Source organism: Ornithodoros turicata, chromosome 7 (assembly GCF_037126465.1).
Source record: "Ornithodoros turicata isolate Travis chromosome 7, ASM3712646v1, whole genome shotgun sequence".
In the NCBI taxonomy this organism is placed as follows: Eukaryota; Metazoa; Arthropoda; class Arachnida; order Ixodida; family Argasidae; genus Ornithodoros; species Ornithodoros turicata.
In genome coordinates, this window is record NC_088207.1 from 36,835,404 (window position 1) to 36,856,187 (window position 20,784).

At 43.4% G+C, this 20,784-nt stretch overlaps 2 protein-coding genes and 1 long non-coding RNA gene across 4 annotated transcripts in view; 2 read left to right on the forward strand and 1 right to left on the reverse strand.

The window, feature by feature from the left end:
* Positions 1-13: 13 nt before the first annotated feature.
* LOC135400956 (uncharacterized) lies at positions 14-7,299 on the forward strand. Its single transcript, XM_064633000.1, has 10 exons — positions 14-307; positions 1,289-1,471; positions 1,694-1,917; positions 1,997-2,655; positions 2,979-3,060; positions 4,305-4,448; positions 4,558-4,653; positions 4,886-4,954; positions 5,574-5,718; positions 7,133-7,299. The coding sequence occupies exons 2-10, from the start codon at positions 1,299-1,301 to the stop codon at positions 7,188-7,190; spliced, it is 1,650 nt and encodes a 549-aa protein (XP_064489070.1). The 5' UTR covers positions 14-307; positions 1,289-1,298; the 3' UTR covers positions 7,191-7,299.
* A 415-nt stretch (positions 7,300-7,714) lies between these two features.
* LOC135400957 (uncharacterized) overlaps positions 7,715-20,784 on the reverse strand; it is a 42,657-nt gene continuing 29,587 nt past the window's right edge. Inside the window, exons 1-2 of one of the 2 annotated variants that reach the window (XR_010424686.1) lie at positions 7,991-9,016; positions 7,715-7,915 (exon numbers count right to left, since the gene is read on the reverse strand). This is a non-coding gene — a long non-coding RNA (uncharacterized LOC135400957). Of the gene's footprint in view, positions 7,916-7,990; positions 9,017-20,784 lie in introns of those variants that run through there. The other variant, XR_010424687.1, reaches the window with a different exon arrangement.
* On the forward strand, positions 10,641-20,638 carry LOC135400952 (formylglycine-generating enzyme-like). The gene is made up of 8 exons (XM_064632991.1): positions 10,641-11,251; positions 12,606-12,680; positions 12,809-12,891; positions 14,191-14,313; positions 15,158-15,272; positions 16,392-16,508; positions 18,756-18,815; positions 19,036-20,638. The coding sequence occupies exons 1-8, from the start codon at positions 10,823-10,825 to the stop codon at positions 19,192-19,194; spliced, it is 1,161 nt and encodes a 386-aa protein (XP_064489061.1). The 5' UTR covers positions 10,641-10,822; the 3' UTR covers positions 19,195-20,638.

Sequence of the window (20,784 nt, forward strand, 5' to 3'; positions counted from 1 at the left end):
CCCTAACGGCACCACAGGCCACAGGGACATCATAATTTTTCTTTTTATTCTAGACACCAGTCTATGTAGTTTTCGCCTGTGATATCGTTCTGATATCCGCCCTGAGCCTACAGCCCCGATTGGCCCCCATACCCATACTTTTATTCTAGCTGGTAAGTGGCGCCACGACGTCCCGGCCTAGAACAATTTAGCGGCATTTTAAATCTCGAACTTTATGGACGATGTTATTCGTTGAACGTGAATTATCTTGACGTGCTTGAACGGCTGCAGCGGGCATTTCGGAAACGGCAACCGAGTTTATCTCAGGGTGAGTGTTTTTGGGGAGCGCTGGGAAAATCTGGTTGTAAGGTTGTAGTGACGGCGTATCGGTAACACACGAAAGGCAGTCTCATGCACGATAGCTTATGATTAAATGTTTTATTGGTTCCGGTAGCCCGTACTTCTTATCTTTCCGGTCGCTCTGTAAAAGTATGAATCTTAACTTCGTTTCTAGAGACGCTTGTATTAACAGCCCCACTATATCTTTTGTACCAGTGGAAGATCTCTTTATCAGCTTTTGTGCGATTCCTCGCAGTTTTGAAACATGGTGTGCCTTTGCGCTGATGCTTGCGCGATGATGAAGTGACGTTATATTTGCACCTGTTGATTTTCAAATACTTCATCATCAATAATATATTTCATGTACTCATTGCAATGCATTACATAGCTCGGCATACTTTGTGTAGAACATCTTGCACAATGGTAATACCAGGTTTCAGTCTGTCTACCAATGTCATGATGACGTTCCTCTGGTAGAGGTCTATTCGAAAGCCTTGCATCTTACTCCCTGTGGGCGCACAATGGTTCAGCTTCATTTGGCAGCGGTTCTTACTTCCTGTCACTGATTGAATATCATGTTTTATGGCAAAAAATGCCATGAAGGAACCGGAGAGAAAGCAAGAAAATATGTGGACGTGAGCGAAAAGCGAGTTAAAAGTAACTTGGAACTTAAGTTACTTTGGCAAAGTTACCTGAAAAAGGAATGAGTTCCTCTTAAAGTTACCACGGCGCAAAAGTACCGAGTTAAGTTACAAGTTACCAAAAAAACGAACTCAGTTACAGTAACAAGTTACTTCGAACTCTGGGTAATACGAATTGGTCAGGTTTAATATGAAAAGCAACAACACTATGCAACAGGGCGATGATGGAAAGTAACTGTTCTGAGACTGAAACACACAACACAAGCCTGAAGGTGCCTGAGAACATGATGTGATGCTCTTTTTAATTCCTATTCTTAATTTCTTTTCAGTATTTTGCAAATGGAAAACCTCTCGCCATGTGTGGTGCACCCGGCGAAGGACACAGCACCTGTAACTCCCCTAAATTCACAAGGGTGTGTTTTTGACAAAGAGCTGCTCATTAACGAGTCACAGGTGACGTTCTACTCTACACCAGCAACACAGTCCTTTGCGTCATCCTGCGTGGGCTCACGGTGGGTGCTTTACAAAAACAACTTTGTGGTGAAACGTTTCTGCTGTACTGACACTATCTGCAGTCTATTCACTGGCCTTCGAACAAGGTCATGAATGAAATAAAACTAAGGAACGCAATTCATCCGTTGCATCATTCCCGATTTATGAGCAAAGGGAACCGCAATTGAGCACTGTTGTTCTCTCGGGGGTCCACACTTCCCTCTCTGTTCTCCGTTGCACAGATCTGTGAAGGAAACACCGAGACAGAGCAGCAGATGCATCTTCGACGATGACGGAAAAGAGGTTGAGAAGGTTGTTCAACACCTCTCATTTACTGTATGCGACACTCAGCAAGTAGATGTCACAACAGAGAATGTCCTTGCTGAGATCAAGAAGGAATCAACAGGTCTCATCCAGACCTCCTCCTGCAACTTGCAGTCATTCACCGTCACAAACGATGACAAAGGTCTGTCAGTATAGCCGAGTTGCACTCATTCTGAATGCACCACTTGTTCTTATGGGCAATTCACGTTATATTTTTCCAGGGGCCGGTGAACTTCCTACCACAAGCAATACCATTCAGGCACCCTCTGGCTCTGCGTTGTGTAGCCCTCTATGCACTGATACGGCCAAAGAAACTCCCTGTGAAGATTTGGAGAGCACCTTCATTACTTCACGAGGAATTGGGGATGCTGTACCCTCACAAAGCCCTTTAAACGTAACCATGGCCTTGGGCGCTAATGCTTTAGTGGAAGTTGCGAATGTTCAACCAATGCAAGAACATCATGACCAGGGTGACCAATGGCTGACTTCCAATAATGCATGTCAGAGCCTTCAAGAAGCACAACCGCTGGAGCACGGTGATTTCTGTGCGAAAGATACAACATTCCTTGAAAAGCATGCTGAACAAGAAGTGCCCGGGTCCACGGAAAGAACGACTTCCACAGCTGAACCAGCCGTGGCCGATACAGATGGTTCAGAAGGAGCGGAACATCACGCAACAGTGCCAGGTCCGACATTGGGTGGCATGAACGACACTTTTCAAATGAGTGAGCCAATGAAAGGTGACCCTAACACCACCATAGACGGAGCGCAAAGTCGCGGAGTGTGTAACAAAACAGTGAACGTCGAAAGCAAGGAGAACATTAGGAAAGCCCCTGCCGCATGTTCAACTGTTCAGAACAAGCAGCCTTCGCAGCGTTTGGTAAGTTTGTGTTGCTGTAGGTGCTGGAAGCAAATGGCAACTCTGTTATTTTCTATGATCATTTTGGAAGCAATGAGCAGTAAGAGTGTTTACTAAATAAAACAGTTCTGCCTCGTTGCACTGAAAGCAGGGATGACTCCACATGTGATGAGCCACAGGTGCATTGTTCACACCAGTGGGAGCATATCGTCACCCCCTGTGTCCAGTGTAGCGAGAGAGCTTTACAATGGCACGCTTCCCTCGATCCTTTCATTTGAGACCGAGCCTGTCCCGTAGTGCGCTATATATATTCCTCTCTTTTTTTTTCCCCCTTCAACAACAAGCCTGGAGCTGTAAGGAAAGCCGTCCCACCATCAAGAATGTCCCTGGTGCCACGTGCTGCAACGCAGAGAAGAACTGCCGTCGGTGAGGACAACTATTCAGTGGCATAATTCAAATAATAATTCAAAATTAATTATAATTCAAAAGTGGTGCAAGACCAGGTAGTTGGTGTTGGATCACAACATTGAGCCCAAACATGGGTTATAGCTAAGCACAATGATCTGCTCGTCAGAGATTCTGGAGGCTTGCTTCGTTTAGACCTGCCAAGCTAACTTTATCTGTGCACCTTCGGTTGTGCCGACTTGTCAGGAAGTTGATTATCTACGCTCGTGTGGATATCCAGCAGGTACACGCGTCGGAATTTAGTCAGGCAGATTTGAACTGATTGGGTTATTGGGTATACCAGTGAGGAGTTTTAATTCTTCAGAAAGGGGTGACCAAGTCTATATATTCCAGTATATGTACAGGGTGTTTATTTTTATTCATCAGAGAATTTTTCTTAAAAAATTAACAGAGCAAAATAGAATTATAGATGCTGTTTTTGCAGTTGAGTTCTACGGCCAGGCTGACATCCTCTTGAAGAAAGTATGCAACTACAAGATGATTAATTACCTAAAATTCATTAATTAACTCTTTAATTAGGGGACTTCAGGCAAAAGCGGGAGATTGGAATGAGAGACCATCCTAGTTCAAAGCTATTTCACGTTTAAAAAATCCTGAAACACACACCTACGTTAAGATAGCTGTCCTCGAATTTTGATATGCAAGTGAGCCAAAACCGCGGCGACCTGGAGCGAAGTGAGCACCGCGCGTGCTGATTTCACGTCAGAGGGCCACGTGATTTGGAGCGATGGAGATGATTGGAGTAGGTGCCGACCTGCGGGCCAGATAAACCACTTTCCCGACCAGATGAGCCTCCGTCGGCAAAGGTGATGCGCTTCTCGGGCGCGCTTTTTCAGTTTCGGCTCATTTGTATATCAAAATTCGTGGGCGGATATCTTAACGCAGGTACATGTTTCAGAATTTTTTTAATGTGGAATGGCTTTGAAGTAGGATGGTTTCTCATTCTGATCTCCCACTTTTGTCCGAAATCCCCTGATTAAAGAGTTAATGAATGAATTTTAGGTAATTAGTCATCTTGTAGTTGCATACTTTCTTCGAGGGGATGTCAGCCTGGCCATAGAACTCAACTGCAAAAACAGCACCTATTTTGCTCTGCTGGTCTTTCAAATAAAAATTCTGTAACGAATAAAAATAAACACCCTGTATATAATGATGGTTCTGAGGGTCATTGAGTTAATTCTGATGTATAACGTTGTCAATTATAGGACGACCGGGGCCAGCGACAGCAGGTCAGCAAGGTCTTTGCAGGCAAACAACTGCACAGCCTCTCAAGGCAACTTTTGATGACAAAGCAGGGCAGGCTGAACGTCTGGCAGGGCAGGCGGCGGGATTGTCATCGAGAGGAAAAGGTAAATGACGTTTGAAAGCGCATGAATAAAATGAGTGGTGTTACTCTTGGTGAAATCTGCTTGTGTGTCCACAGATACTGTATTGAGTTTTGGGTTTACTACATTTCAGTTCCCAGCAGAGGAACCCTGGTCCGACAACTGAGACCCCCCTTACGGTACAGTAAGCCATTGCAAGGCAATCAGCCAGTTGTGCCTTCAGTGCGAGGTATGACATCATGGACTTGACGTGCATCCATACTCCTCCACTTTTTTTTTTCTTTTTTCTTGTGATATTGGGCACTTTAAAAGCTGGAGGTATTAACTTTGTGTTAATCTTGCATGTATGTACTTTGTTGCATATGTTTATCAGCTTTGCAGCCACGCCAATTGATTCAGGACGCAAAAGTGAGCGTTTTGTTCTGTTCTTGGATGCGGCTGACTGTGCACGATGTTTTTAGGTGCCAGTAAAGGACATCCAGTTAGAGAAGTCCAGGATTCTGTAGCCACTGCCTCTGCACCAGCACAAGGTATTTTTATGTACTGCCCCTGCGACTTGCTTGGATTCTTCTCACCTGAGCTCAGATAAGCGCAGTCTAATGGAAAGGTTACCTGTATGTGAAGTAACCTTTGTGCTAAGTGTATGGTACCACCAGAATGTAGCAGAATGTAGTCAGTTCTCAGTAGGGGGAAAAGGCCATATCATGTTTGAGTTGAGAGCACTAGTTACCTTGGTAGAGGGAGTGGAAGCTGTACCTAGTTCTTTTATATAGGCACATGTGTGTTTACATAAATTTTTGGAAGATATGTTCCCATCAGATTGGTTCAGTCTTTTGCTTGAGTCAGTTCACATCCATAGCACGTCAAGGTGCGTGTGACTTACAAGGACTGGTCATGTAATTCTGGAACGCATCCCCCTTTTTTTTTAGTCAATGTGTAATCTTACCAACTAGTAGGTCCTGTTTCCCTCAAAATAGTGTCCTTCCAATTCCACGGGCCTCCGTAGAATTGGAATACTCTCCACTGCCCCTCAACTCGTCAGAGGCTCGATCGAAATTTCCATGGATAAAGTTCTTTGTTTATAAGTTACTAAGTGACTGAATTATTGTCAATGAGCCTTGGTTCAGGAGGGACGTAACTACTCTGTAGGTTGCAACTGTGAGGCATCACGGCTGAAAACTGCAAGTACAAGGCTACAAAGGCCAAAAATAACATTAGGGCACTCACAGATCAGGAAGCAGCCACCAACCCACCCAGCCCAAGTCAAGGGGAACTTTGCATCCACACCAGTCAGGTAATTTTATGTGCAGAATACCTTAATATGGTCTGGAGTTAAGCCAGACAAGGCGTGTGTCCACAGTGGTATGACATCTCGCGCTCACATGGTGCCTTGTGTATTCCATTATCCCATTACTGACCAGGTGAGAAATGTGATTTACGCAGACTGTTTGGCTTGTCGGTAAGACGTATTTGGAGAAGCTGGAGTGCAGATATGGGGCAGTCACAGCACAGGGTTGTCTGCTGTGACCATGTGCCATATCTGCACTCCAACTTTTCTAGATATCTGAAAAATAAATGCCTGAATTTGGGTGCTTATGTGAATGTGAAGAATTTGCTTGATGTACGTACATCAAGCAAATTCTGATATATGACGTAACGCATTTATGTGCCAATATGAGGGGGAAGCACATTAACACCATGGAATTGAGGCAGTGATGTGAAATAAATTTTTGACTGTCACTACATCCTATCAACCGTATACAGTCTAAACTCGTTAATATGACCAAGTCCGTTCCCGCCGATTTTGGTCATAAAGCGAAATTGTCATATTAACGAGAAACACACGGAACCTCCCCCCCCCAGACACACACACATGCTACATGCTGTACTAAAATGAAGACTATTCAGTTGCTGATTTACAATTTATTTGCGAAAGAAATCCGTCAGAACTGTCTGTTTCGTAGCACTTTCAATTTGCAAGCTCTCTACCGTCTCTATTGCGTTACAAATAGCTAGTTTCTATGGGGAAAAAACGGTTCCCTAGAAAACCGGTCACAAAGTGAGGATGTCGTATTAACGAGTGTCATAATAACGAGTTTAGACTGTATTTTGGAATGGTAAATCCAAGGTTCAATAATTTTGCCGTTCAGCTTCAGCTTCTGTATGGGCTACGCATGTGCCTGAACGTCTCTGAATTTATTTTTCTCGCAAATGTGCAGATTTTCTAAACTTTTGTCAGACACGTAAGATCGCATATTTCAGGATCTCCTGACTTTTGCAGAAAACCATGACAGGCATTCTTCCGAGAATGGCCATAAAGGATCGCACTCTAGCTATACGTTAGCCTCGATACGCTCTTTGCATAATACCAATAGGAACCCCCTATAATGTGTCTAGTATTTCTTGCAAAAGGCTTTTGATTCACACTTGATTGCTGCGCTGGGGACATATTGATGCAGTTCCTCAGCTACTCCGCCCTTGATCTGTAAGCATGCACTAATTACGCTACTCGTGTGCTAAGTTTATACCTATTGTGTTTTAAATATGGTTTCACAGTGGTATGGTTTCAATGCGATGAAACAAAGCATTGTTTTGCGCCAAATACGTAACATTTTCTGCTGTTATTTCTTCATAGCCTTACAGCCACAGGCATATCCAAGTGTCAGTAAACCTTCTTTGCTCTTAATGACTTTGTTCTCCACCCACAGGAGTGGTGTACCAGTTATTGGCCATGGGGAGCTGCCAACACCAATAAAGAAGTTGTAGAAGGATTTGTACAAATCAAATATTTTACAGATTTTATAATTTTACAAGGTTTTACTGCCGCAGTTGCGAAACAAAATTATCGAATAAAATAAACGTGAATACACATGTACCAATGCCAAATGAGTGTGTGCTTGAAAAAACTGAGTGGAGATGATAAGGAACAACTACATGTACATTGTATAGTTCAAGTTGGTGGTGGCCGTAGGGACTGGCTATGAGCACGAAAGGAAATTGCCTGAAAGACTGTAGTCTAAAATGCGAGGGAAACGTGTTGCTGCTCCCCCAAGGAACATGTACGAAGGCACCCTAACAGCAGCACCCACAAACCAAGTGCACCTCTGCCAAATCATAGGTGTGTCTCACACACGAGTGAGTGAGTGAGGTGGGGGAACTTCACCCCCCCTTCCCCGGTATTACGTCGCTCTGGCGTTTCAATAGACCTCTCCGTTTACAAAAAAATGACGCCAGATGGTACAACAGCGCCGCCAACTTGAGTGGAACTACTACAGCAAAACAATAAGTCATAAGGTGGCCACGTTTAAATGTGGCTTCTCATATTGTAAGATTTTTATGTAACTCCTTACATATTATCAGGTTGAATGGCCTTGTTCTCTTCCATTTTACCGGCAGCCCCATCTTTTCGGTAGCCCTTGCCACCTCTTCCATCTTCTGGAGCCTGAAGGGCACGAGTTTCTCTCAGAGTGCACGTGGTGTCCCTATATGTCCTGTTGGTAATACAAAGCAAGCACGAACTAAGTTGTAATGACAAACCACATTGTTCACCGGATTACGACACTGACATTCAGACTATGCAACTCTTGGGGTGAAGCCTTCTTTTCTATCTTCGCGGTGGACTGGGAAAGTGAACATATGAAGACACGAAAGTGACTAAAAACGTGACCTCATTTGTGTGGACCACTAATACAAAGAAGCCACCCGTGACCTTCGTGTAGGAATACGGCTTTGTGAAACTGCGGTATTCTCTGCCCGCGCTGTTTCGGTTTCGCTACGTCTACCAGTGTCATGATTACGGCACGGTGACGTTTCTTAGGTAGAGGTCTGTTGGCAGCTCGTTTGTACAAGGATGTTTCAAGTACATGGTCATTTCTAATATATCGACCTCGCGGGGCTGAGTGGTTAGTGAGCTGGTCATGTCACGTCGAGACTGGGAGGTACCCAGGTTCGAATGTTGGTGCCGGTTGTGCTGTCTTCTGGGGTTCTTCTTGGGTTTTCCTCCGCCGCCGTCAGACGTATGTTGGCACACTTTCCTTAGAAGTCTGCCCAGGACGCACATTCCCCTCAGACTGTTAGTCGTGACGTTGCCCACTGTGAGGCCAACGACGGCGAGCTCCGCTCCGCTGCCACCACCAGCCTCGTTTTTTATATATATATATATATATGAGCAGGTGATTTTTACGATAATCTGGTACGAGGTGGGATGTGATTTTTGTGTTTAGCTTAAAAATGTCATAAAGAAAGCTCTCTTTTTATTTAGTAGCCGCAAATATTTTGCAAGACATTTGTGAAAGTTTCATTTCCTGGCACACTTATTTACTACTTGAAAAAGTGGACCATGATGCATGATGAAGACATTTCAATGTGATCTCCGCAGTTGTCTCGCGACGTAAACCCCCAATTACTATTATTTAGGGCTGTGCGAGTACTCGAAATTTCGAGTGCTCGATATCGTTTCGAGCTCGATTTAGATCCACATTAAAATCCATCACATATAAGATATAACCTGTCACAACGATTCATTCCACCATTTGGAAACACGCATTTGGCGCAGCCGCGATCGCTCCATGGATCTATGGATCGCTCTCACAATTCCGCCATCTTCTTTTCACTATTAGCTTCGGCTAACCTCGACTTGGCTACAGACTGAGTAGTGGCTATGAATGGCAAACCGGCTTCAACCTGCTACTGCTGGCCATGGAGGCGTCTCGCGCGCGGAAGCGTATCCGACATGGGAGGAGCGCACTTCGTAGTTTCGTTTCTTCGGCCGGAGAGTCTGTTTCGGTTCTACTAGTTCATAAAACTCAGAGATGCCTGACAAGAGTGAAGAAAGTGCATCTGCACACAACCGAAAAGGGCTTGAAGCCTTGTGTAGGACTACGAAAATTTCCGGTACGAACGCTTCCTTACCGCGCCCATAGAGAGTCGATCACCGGTGATCGACGCTTTATGAGCGGCGCTACTCGGTCCCTAAAGTAGATTTGGACAAGTGGTCACATTTGCTAGATCTATAAACACTACAGAATGAGTTCCATTTTCACTTGTATCTTTTCCTTGTGGTAGTGATTTATGAAGTTGGCCCTGTGCAAAGGAGGCAGTGTGGGGATCCTATCTTGGTTGCGGAGTCGCGTTCCCGCGGCAGACCTCTTTCGCAAATGCGCAATACTCGCATTTGAAGCATATTTGAATTAGATTTCGTTTGTTACAACGCAAATAACTCTGAAGGTGTTAGACAATCAGATTTTTGTCCTGCATGTGTGGGCATGTATATAACTTGCACTATTGCTGTTCTTCCTGTCTCAAAACCAACCGGGACGAATGGAAGAGTGGTGAAATAGCAATAAGTGGTACAACAGGAACGTTGAGCCTGAAACTAATGTTTTCAGCGGAAATTACTATGTTAATTTCCGTTTTACTCCTTCAATGAACTCTGTCACTCTGTTACATGAACAACTTGCAGTGTTAACGTTATTTTCCACAACTCATTAACTTCTTAAGCCAAAGGGTTGATATTTTCAGGTATTATTTCTGACAAAGATTGCCGCGTTTTGTATATTTTAGAACTTGTAGATTGATATTTTTGTTCAAAATACAGACATATCTTCATGAGGTTTCTGCTGTTACACCAATTTTTTGGTGTCCCCAAATCAATTTTAGAAATACATGGAGCTTTGTTTATGAAACTTACATCATTCGATAGGGCATTGATTTGGCTACATTTTCCTATATAGCAACATATTTTGAAGTGATACTGTCAGCCACAAAAAAAAAAAAAAAATATATATATATTTGTCAAACCACCCACGTTGTAGAAAGACCAGTTTTCCTACCCATAACTTTTAAATCTTTTATGGTTGCCATATTCATTTAGCAATGCTGTCCTTAGGTGGCACATTGTTTTCATAAAGCTCTTATAATCTTCATTAGTTTCATTTTTTGTTCACTGCAGCACAAAAGTGGTGCTACAGCAGCTTGAAATTTTATATCTATCTTCCTGTTTCTACACATTACCTATCATTTAATGGAACGCCAACTACTCGAACTCGACTCGATACTCGAAACAGGGATTTGGTATTACTCGAACTCGACTCGAACTCGAAAATTTTGCTACTCGCATAGCCCTCACCGTCAGCGGCGCGCTGTTCGCAGAATCGGCATCGGCATGCTGTGGTTTCGGTGGTTTCGGATTCGGTTATCAAGTCACGTGATGACGACAGCGCGAAGATCACAACCCGCAGATATCTTCGTCCAGCCATGAAGACGTGAGTTCAATGTATACAAGACGTGCAGAAGAAGTAATTTCGGTGCAAAACGTAGAACCACAGTCGAAGTGTATATAGTGCGTTTGATGCCTTGGACGTTACCACAGCTATTGTAGTGGCGTAGTTGCATTGTTAATGCGCTCACGAAGGAGTTGTTTTTTGGTCATGACTGTTATATGGTGGCTGGTGACTGTGCTCCACCTTGTATTTGCCGAGGACACATCGTCTTCTAGAGACAATGAAAAATGTCTGGGCGAGGATTATTCGTGCGGGTGCTCGGGTTTGAAGCGGGATCATTCGAAGCGTGAAGCATCTGGAAGTAGCACAACTCCTTTTCAAAGAGTGCCAGTAGACGGTGATCCCAGAGCGCAGTCAAGCCGAACAAATCAAGTTGTGTTCTTACAAGGAGGAGAATTTACAATGGGAACGGACAAGCCCGTGTTTGTTGCTGACGGTGAAGCACCAGCTAGAAAAGTATTTCTTGATGGCTTCTACATTGACGTGCACGAAGTGAGCAATGCCGAATTTCACAGGTTCGTCCAGTCCACAGGCTACAAGACTGAAGTGAGGAGGAGTCTCCGTTTGAGGAGCATTTTCTTGTTACTAATAATTGAGAGTAATTAATTCAGCAAAATACAAACTGTGAAGATCCTCCATGTGGTGGAGCATTTGGAGTTTTGTATAATAAGCAGCCTAACAGACAATACACAGGACAACACATCAACTGCTGTACTTGAGGTTTAACGCACAGGTTAACAGGAAAGCATCACATGGCCAGAAATGTGTGAGAACAAACAAACAGCCTGTCGTTCTGGAACATTCAGATTGCTAGATAACAGCCGGACTATCTCGTGGGATCATATTCCTTGGGTTATGCTTTGAAGAATGAGCTGCTGTTTCGGGACGACCTTGAGAAATCTGAAGCAACAAACAAACAAATTCCAACAACATCCACGTTCGAAAGGAATACAGTACACCACCTCTTGCTGGCAGTCGACAAAGGCATCCCTATGGCGATCCTGTACAGTTCAAAATCTTTGGCTGCCAACTGACGTTGTTACACAGGCTGCACAGTTTTATGAACCCAGGGCATCCTCTGGTGCATTACATTTCATTTATCCCCTCTCACGAGCAAAAATATGGTCTTCCAACAAAGCCAGCGATGGGTGATCAGATGCACTCGGAAGTGTATTGCTGGATCACCCAGAAAAAGAAAAAAAGAAATGAGATTTAAAAAAAGAAAATTTTGCCCGATTTTGGTTTTCATCAGGTCCTTACCTTTCCTTTTCTTTTTTTCAATCAATACACACACTTTGAACTGTTCCTAATGGTTTTTCAAAAGCATGTGACATATGCTAACATTGGGAAGCAACAGCAATACTATGAGGATAGAACGCTCTTGTCACAGTGAATTCCACATTGTCACACATGGGATTCATATGTCAGAACGCAATACATACACACATTGTTCCACGCGGAATGCTGTTGAGTGTGTGTGACTGCTGTTAGAGTGATTACGTAGTCAGTGGATCTCCAACACTCAATGGCTAAGCAGCTAATAGGACTCTATACTTGGGCTGCCAAAGGAAAGCCTCAGGAATGAGAGTATTGTTGGTAATGCACAGTGTTTAACAGTGTGTTGGTGTTACTAATTTATCTACACAAGTAGTGAACCTTTTTTTTTCCATCTTTTAGCGCGGCAAGGAAAGCAATATCACCTTGAGAGGCAGAGTCCTAAGTTGTACCTTGTCGCACATTTCTAAAGTTCACCTAATCATTTCACACAGAAACATTTTCGTAGCTCTTCCTCTTCTGTAAATCATTTCCTGCACTAACCTTGAGTACTTGTTGATGAATGAACACAGAAGATGAATGCTTGTATTGTCGTAGTAACATATCATGCCCGTACTATTTCCAGGCTGAAACGTTTGGAGATTCATTCGTGTTGGACAGTGCCATTAGCGAAGCAACGAAGAGTGGCATAACACAAGCAGTAAGAGTATAGTGTTTCTCTGTAATAGTAAATGTAAGGCCAGTAACGCTTACTCAATCGTATTATACAGCTAGCATTGTGTCTGCTAGGGAACCTATGATTAATATTTATGACTTGCAACTTCGCAGGTTGCTGCAGCTCCTTGGTGGCTCCCGGTAAATGGTGCTGACTGGCGTCATCCAGAGGGTCCTGACAGCAGCATTGATGAGAGGTTGGGACGTAAAGGCCTATTGTGTTATTGAGCTTAGCTAACTGTGTAGACAGCAGCATTGATGAGAGGTTGGGCCGTAAACGCCTATTGTGTTATTGAGCTTAGCTAACTGCATAGACCTGCAGGTGCGCACAATGTGCTCCTTGAGGATTTTCTTGAAAGCCGTGGAAAGGTGCGACACTGTGGTGTGGATGGGTGCCCAGTCATTGCAGGAAATCACTTCACAAGAGAGTTGCAAGAAAATCGCTTCTCTTCGCATGTACGGCCGCGACATCTGGGCCAAAATGATGTCATTCCCTACAGTAACAGTCTAGGAATTAATTGCAGTCAACAAATTCGACAAACTTACTGGAGTTCTCCAGAGCCCCGCAAATGAAAATAATGGTTTTGTCATTTGCTTGCATGCTGGCGCTGATTGCATCACTTCCTTAGGGCACAGGAGGAAAGCAAAATAAAGAAAACAAACGCAATTAGATTGCACGAGTCCTCCTTAAGTGACAAATGACGCAACAGGCACCTCCTATCATTTTTGTATCGCTGTCAAGGTAATGGCATCTTTCATTCTACAAGAAATTTATGTACTTGAGTGTCACTTTAAGGTTGGAGCAGGAACTTGAGTTGAGACAAAATCTTCTGTGCATACTACATGATGAACATTTGCTATATCTTTTTGTCAGAGCTGAATTTAGGATTCTGTTTTAGAATCGTCCGACGCTTGAGAACATGTTGCAGTCGTTAAATAAGTCTTCTCAATAGGTTGCTGTCTAGACACGCTGTATCGTGATGTGGCTCTGTTACATTCCATACTACAGCTGGATCTTTGCTAAAGGGAGGAGATCAAGTGCATTAAACGTTACTATGTGTTCGCGGGTGAAACCTTAACTATATTTGACAACGATTTGTGAAACCCACCATGACTCATTGCTTGGGTGCACACAGAGGGTCCTCACACACTTTTATGCCAATCTCCCAGTCAGTATTAAAAAAATATCAACCTGAGAGCACCACTTAGTGTGTTTTGTAATTTTATCCAAAATAGTAAATATTTAGCTATGGGGCTAAAAACAATGATATTATTAGTAACCAACAAGGGAACCTTTATTACTTGTGGAGCTGAGATGTACTGATATCGAAAAGTTGAAATTCCAGCGATCGTTTAAAAGCAGATTGCCGATATTTTAAGCACAGAATGTTCATGTTGTTCGTATCTTTTTGCTCGGCATATGCTACATCAGTTATGTGTGTACATATTTTGTTTTAAAATTATACCAAAGCATTGCACTCGCATGGAAACTCAAGGATGGACCATCCAGTTGTGCACGTTTCATGGAATGATGCACTTGCCTTCTGCAAATGGATGAAAAAACGGCTTCCAACTGAGGCAGAATGGGAATATGCCTGCCGGGGACGACTTGAAAATAGGTAAGCTGGATGCATGAAACGAAGCATTATTGGCATAAAAATTGAAGATAGAGATATACAAGATAGATATGATAGAAGATAAATTATATGTACCGTGAATAAGCTAAAAAAGTAGCAACTTACAACGATTAAGCATCTCCAATCCTCCTTATGAAGCAGATATTTCAACAATAATGGTGCCTCATGCGCAAAGAAGGCAAGTTGTTTACGCAAACACTTGCAGCGTAAAAAGTGCAAGTCCACACTGCAAAAATGGCAGGCAGCAGCAGATGATAGGGTTTGTTACAGCCCAGTTGTGACTGAAGTAAGCACATACATAGCTTGCAAGTGTTTGGCGCTTTGTGGAGAAGTTAAGTTGTGTGCACCTATCCGGAATGCTTGTGTTTGGGGATTCGCACACTCTGTGTTGCAGCTTTTCCCTTCAGTTTCTGACCGATCCTTGCTGTACCTGATCTGTGCAGTGGATCGGAGAGACTTAGCTTTTTATAGGTCGCTACCCTGTATCTATTGGTCCCACTGGGTCTGAATTTCTCCATCTTGTGAAGGAAGCACTTCCAGCATTTTTCTTAGTGTGAGCAAGTTGTGCATGCTCAGTATATGCGAGAACTGGAAATTGAAAGGCAAGAGCAATGGCCCACAATGTTAGAGGAGCATATACCAGTGAAGGTTGTAATTTGTCTGTTGATTTTGTAGCCACATTTTACTATCGCGGTGACCAAAACTCCTTTTACCAGCATTACCAGAATGTACCAAGAGCCTGCACGTGCATGCTGCTGCAGTCAGTGAAAGTTAGAGCAATGCAGAGTCAGCATCAATTGTCTTCGTTTTCTTTTTCTCCGAAAAGATTATTTCCGTGGGGAAACAAATGGGCTCCCAAAGACGAAGTTCGAGCCAACATCTGGGAAGGAGAATTTCCTCAAAGGAACACAGCAGAAGATGGATTCATTGGAACAGCGCCTGTGAGTCACATTAAGTTAAAGGGACTGTAAAGTGAAATGCAATCACCATGTTTTTCAATATCGTCCCTTTTTTATATACGTATAGTCAAAGTCAAACTCAACTCGCCATGTTTTTATGTACCACCAGGTAGAACTTGTCTTTGTGATGACACACACAAGCCATCACGTCTCAATCCTTTATATTCTTAATACTAACAAATTTCAAGGATTGATCATTTTACAATCATAGCGTCCACAAACGTCTGCCATGGGAAACAGCCGCCCCAGACTGGGGGGACAGGTATCACGTGATATTGGAATACTACGTAACGCATTTGAGACACGTTACTAATTATGTGGCATGACCAGAGAGACGGACCAGAAGTTGAAAGCCATGAAAGTCACTCGGTATCGCTGCCGTGTGCATAACCTCGCAACGAGGCGATTTCCGCAGCTGTCTGGCTTACTTTGTAGTGTTCCGGGATGCACCAACCATGCACCTTCGACAACAAAGTGCACATTGCAGCTGGCAATAACTTGGCAGCTGCAATAGATGGCGTGCGAGTCAGGATTGCCGTGTATTAGAGTCCGCAAATTTTGCTTGGTGCAGCGATCTTTGAAATTCCATTGCTAAAAAAATATGAAATGTACAGCAGAGCTATCATGTACCTGAAGCATCCAAGTTACAAGCTTTCAGAAAAGTACACAGTTTCCATAGGTTTACCATTACTTTACAGTCCTTTTAAAGCACATCTACATCTTGTGATAGTCAGCACATTTGCTATAGGAACTTTTTCTGAGTGTAAGCCCGGAGGAGTTTTTTTGTCTATCCCTCTTTCCTATTGGTTGCTGGCGGAACCATGGGCACCAACTTTCGGGGGTGTTTGCATTCCTTCCCGAGGGGCGTGCATTATTCGCAGCGTTACACTCTGCATGTCTCTAAGTGGCCAACTACCAACACTACATCCAACACTACATCATATTGAAATATATATATATATATATATATATATATATATATTCTGTTACCAACACTACATCATATTGAAAGGCACTTTACTGGGAGTTACTATGATGCGCGTGTTTCGGCGGTAGGGCCGTCATCTCAAATACTAACATTTTCATTACTTTGCATTTCAGGTGAGTGCCTTTCCGCCAAACAGGTACGGCCTTAAAAACATGATAGGCAATGTCTGGGAATGGACGAGTGACTGGTGGACTACACAGCACGAGAAGAAAGAAGTGCTTGTTGATCCTGTGAGTTTGGGTCTGCAAGATTTGTTTTTTCTCAGTGTGTTTCTTTTAATAAGTGATAACCAAAATGTGTGCTACCATTCATGTCCTGTTGTTGCCGTAACTGTATAATTTCACATAACCTCTATCACATTTGTCACATAGAAAAAGAGTGGTGGAGAAGGTCCTCGTGATCTTGCTAGCCTTGAAACATTTCTGGTTGCTTTTGATGCTACATGCAGTGCAAAGCCTGTTTGGTATGGATGAAGATAAACTAAATTTCAAACATATGGAGTACTCTTCTAAATGTTAGATGCACTACATATGCAGTCAAACTTCGTTACAACAAAACGAGATACTAGAGCGAAATAATTTGGATTCTCTGGCAGAGGGCCATAGAGATCAACATATTTTAACTCCCGCTACGACGAAATACTTTTTAGCCACAGCCTCGGTACAACAAACGAACGAGATAAGGTTTATGACCCCAAAGCTGACTTCAGGGCCACGAAAACAAAGGGCGCAAGCAGCGTCCTTTTCCCGCGGGAAAGGATGGCACGTGCGATTAGAGTTGGGAGGAATCTGGTGCCTACAAAAGGAAGTCTGATGGAAGGTTCAGTATTTTCCTTCTGAGGTTTCTCCTTTTAGCACTGGGCCCGCTGGCACGAAACCTTCCTAAGTGTAACACTTAACAAGTGTTGCACTAATGCATTAGTGCACTAGGTTTAGGGTTGCAGTTAAGTGGCTAGCACGAACACTTCGACGAACGCCCTAAGTCAAGTGTTCTAAAGTGGATCGTGGCTACAAGCAGTGGCAGTTTTCGAAGGCTCTCATTGGTAGAACGAGAACTTCCGGAGTTCATCCCAGGAAGTCGTGCATCACGGCATGTTTGGATTGTGGGAAGTCGTCTGCTTCTGCCGTCGCACGTAAACAGTTTGTAGAGCCAAAATAAAGTATTGTAATATCACTGTACCTGCAACAACGCATTAGATCACTTGTTTCGTACTTTCGTAAAAAAAAATAATAATAAAGCCCAAAGTATGTCTCGAATTGCTTGATGGTGGAGAGATTGTCTCCACCGGCAGTGCCGGTGAGAGGCACCTCGCGTGGCAATCATTTTGAGAGATGTTGCTCATGAAAAGCACAAAACGTACGGTACCCACAGCATTAAAAAATGAGACGTTGTTAATATTGCGAGGAAAATGCGTACTGTATTACGAGATACAGTTGGTGCCGACGACGAATTCTCGCTGCACGGTTCATAGCTGCTGACATGTTAGTCCTAAGCTTTAGTGCGGTAGTTTAGGGTGCTCTTAGGACCCTTGGCCAGCGTCCTGATTTGTGCGGAGCTAGCACCACCACTTTAGTGTTCTAAAAGTTTCGTGCAGGCCCCTTACAGCTTTGGCACCACACTAAGTGGGAAACTCGTTAAGTTTTACACTAAGTTTGTTTCGTGCAAGCGAGCCCTGGTTTTGAACTGTCCGGTTGCAGCCAAGTATAGGACGAAGGTAGCAGCAAAGAGTACGAGATGCAAGGTGCCATTGCGTGGTGGCGTACGTGACAAAATCAGCCTAGATGGTTTTCTTGATGGGGACAAACATGTATCAATGGAGAGCCTTACGGAAGACGCACTGCCATAGACGTACTTATGAGGTTTGCGGTGTTGCAACATGATATGGAAAAGCTGCGGAGGCTTTAGCGTCATACGAACAATAATGCGTGACACTGCATCTTCTAGGCACGACGCAGACGCGAATAACCGGCTATTTCATGCAAGAATAAAATGCCGTACGTGCTCTATGGTGCTATACTTGTAGTTGTTTTCATTTTTCACAAAAAACTTTTCCGCACCGTAGCGGGAGTTATCGACGCTTGTGTACAGCGCGCTCTCTCGCGAAGGTCGCGATTCGTGACCTTCAATTCAATACAACAAAATGTTTGATACAACGAAAGAAATTGCGACCCCCGTGAGTTTCGTTATATCGAGGTTGGAGGTGTAGATGTAATATGCATTTGGTTGCGCTATAAAAGTGAAGGTCATCAGGATTTTTGTCACATTGTCAAGCGTGTGGAATTATGAGTTGAAAAGTGTTTACGACGAAGTACTAGATATAGTATTTCAGTTCTGAAGGCAATGCTGCAAGCATTTTACAACTGCAAGCCGAGGCAACATAGATACTTTCTGGAGTTATACTTTCATTGCTATTGCTATGTAGTATCTTGCCGCTTGTTTTAACATGGCTGTTTTATTTCCATGTCACCTTTCTAAAGAAAGGACCACCAGATGGAACCGACAAGGTGAAAAAAGGTGGCTCGTTTATGTGTCACAAAGTGAGTATGTGCACCATACCTAAGATGTTTGTGCACCATGTGTCACTTTTGGGTTTCCAGTTACTACTGACCTTTTTTGTAAGATTCCATTATTTACATATGTGGTACATAGAACAGTGGTTCATTACTTTATTTGAAGACCTTTATCATACAAACTATGAGAACTTCACCTGCATAGTGGCGTTGCAATCACTCAGCTAGACTTCTATTGTCTTTTCAGAGCTACTGTTATCGTTACCGTTGTGCAGCGAGGTCCCAAAACACCCCAGACACAACTGCATCCAACGTGGGAGTACGATGTGCATCTGACACGTTACCCATTGATTCTGTACTTGTTGGCAATTATAGTGTGGGGCATAAACAGGACAAGACTGACTAGTTGGTATTATGCTGCTAGCTCGGGTGTATGGACGGGACATGCTTCTATAATCAGGGGTGATAAGCTGAATTATTGTTCTCTAGGTTAGATCTGGCTTGCCCCTCCTCATCATTCATACACAGAGCCCGAACTTTTCGGGAAATAATTTTTTTTCTAAATTCCGGGGATAAAAATCGGGTAAATAAATGTGTCCTCTAAATTCGTGTGAATTCAGGTGGAAAAAAATTCCAGTATGTTAAGTTCACGAAGAAATCTGGCTCAGTTATTCAAACTAACTGTACTGGTTTGGTACAAGAGGTGATATAACTGAGTTTGCTGCCAAACAAGTTAGTATGCATTCCTGCAGACATCTCAGTGAGGGCAATCTGCCAGGTAAAATTGGGTTTCACCCTAAAGAGGTAACCTTCAATTCGGGGTGCAAATTCGGGGAACAATCGGGTAAAACCCTAAAACTTCAGGCTCTATTCCTACAGAACCAGATAAGCCTCCGTCGGCGTGGTTGATTCGCTCCTCAGGCGTGCTTTTTCGGTTTCGGCTCATTCGCATACCAAAATTCGGGGATGGATATTTTAGTATGTTTAGGGATTTTTTTAAACGTGGAACGAGGATAGTCTCTCAATCCGCTATCTCGCTTTTGCCTGAAATTCCCAAATTAAAAATGTAATAAATTAATTTCAGGTAATTAGTCGTCTGGTAGTTGCTCTCTTCCAGAGGATGTCCGCCTGGCCGTGGCACTCAACTGCAAAATCAACATCTATGCTGCTCTCATAGGTTTCTTTAATAAAAATTCTGGTCTGTCTTACGTGATGCACCCTGTATAGTTGTGTTCATGCATTAAGTGTTTGTGTACCCGTACAGCACGTATGTACAGTGCTAGAGATAAGTTTACGGATCATGCTCCGGCGCATTCCTTCCTCAGAGTGACACGCTAGCAGTGAATGGGACCGTACAGACTTGCAAACAGGTGATTGGGTTACCTAGGCACATGTCTGGAAGTCCGTACAGTCCAATTCGCTGCTGCCGTGTCACCTTGAGGAAGGAATGCGCCGGAGCATGTTCCGTAAAATTTTGTCCAGCACTGTACACAGGGCCTGACTTTTTAGGGTTATACCCGATTACACCCGATAATTGCCTTCCTGATTCAAATCAGCAAAGAGCAGGGTTTAACCCGATATTTCCGCAAAAACTGTTGGACCAGCGTGATCCCAAGTCATCACAACTAACACAGAAGTGTTTCTAGTGTGCCTTGTGACCATAGAATTGGACATGTAGTATATGAGATACGACTCCCTGTCACGTTTGTTGCATGTGGATAACAGGATTATTTTCATTTACAAATGGGCATTTGTGGGCTGAGTGGCGTACTATTGCTCCACCCCAAAATACGGAAACTATTTTTGTAACGTTTAAAGTATTTTGCAAATAAAAGAACAACTCAAAGTGTGCTACATGGCTTTCTTGTAGTAAAACTATGTTCGTTACACACTTTTTTCTGTCAGTTGTCCCTGTGTTGGAATGTTTGTACAAGATCAGAAATGTTGGCACAGCCTTACAGAATAAGGACGAGACAAATCTGTGTCATGGGGTGTG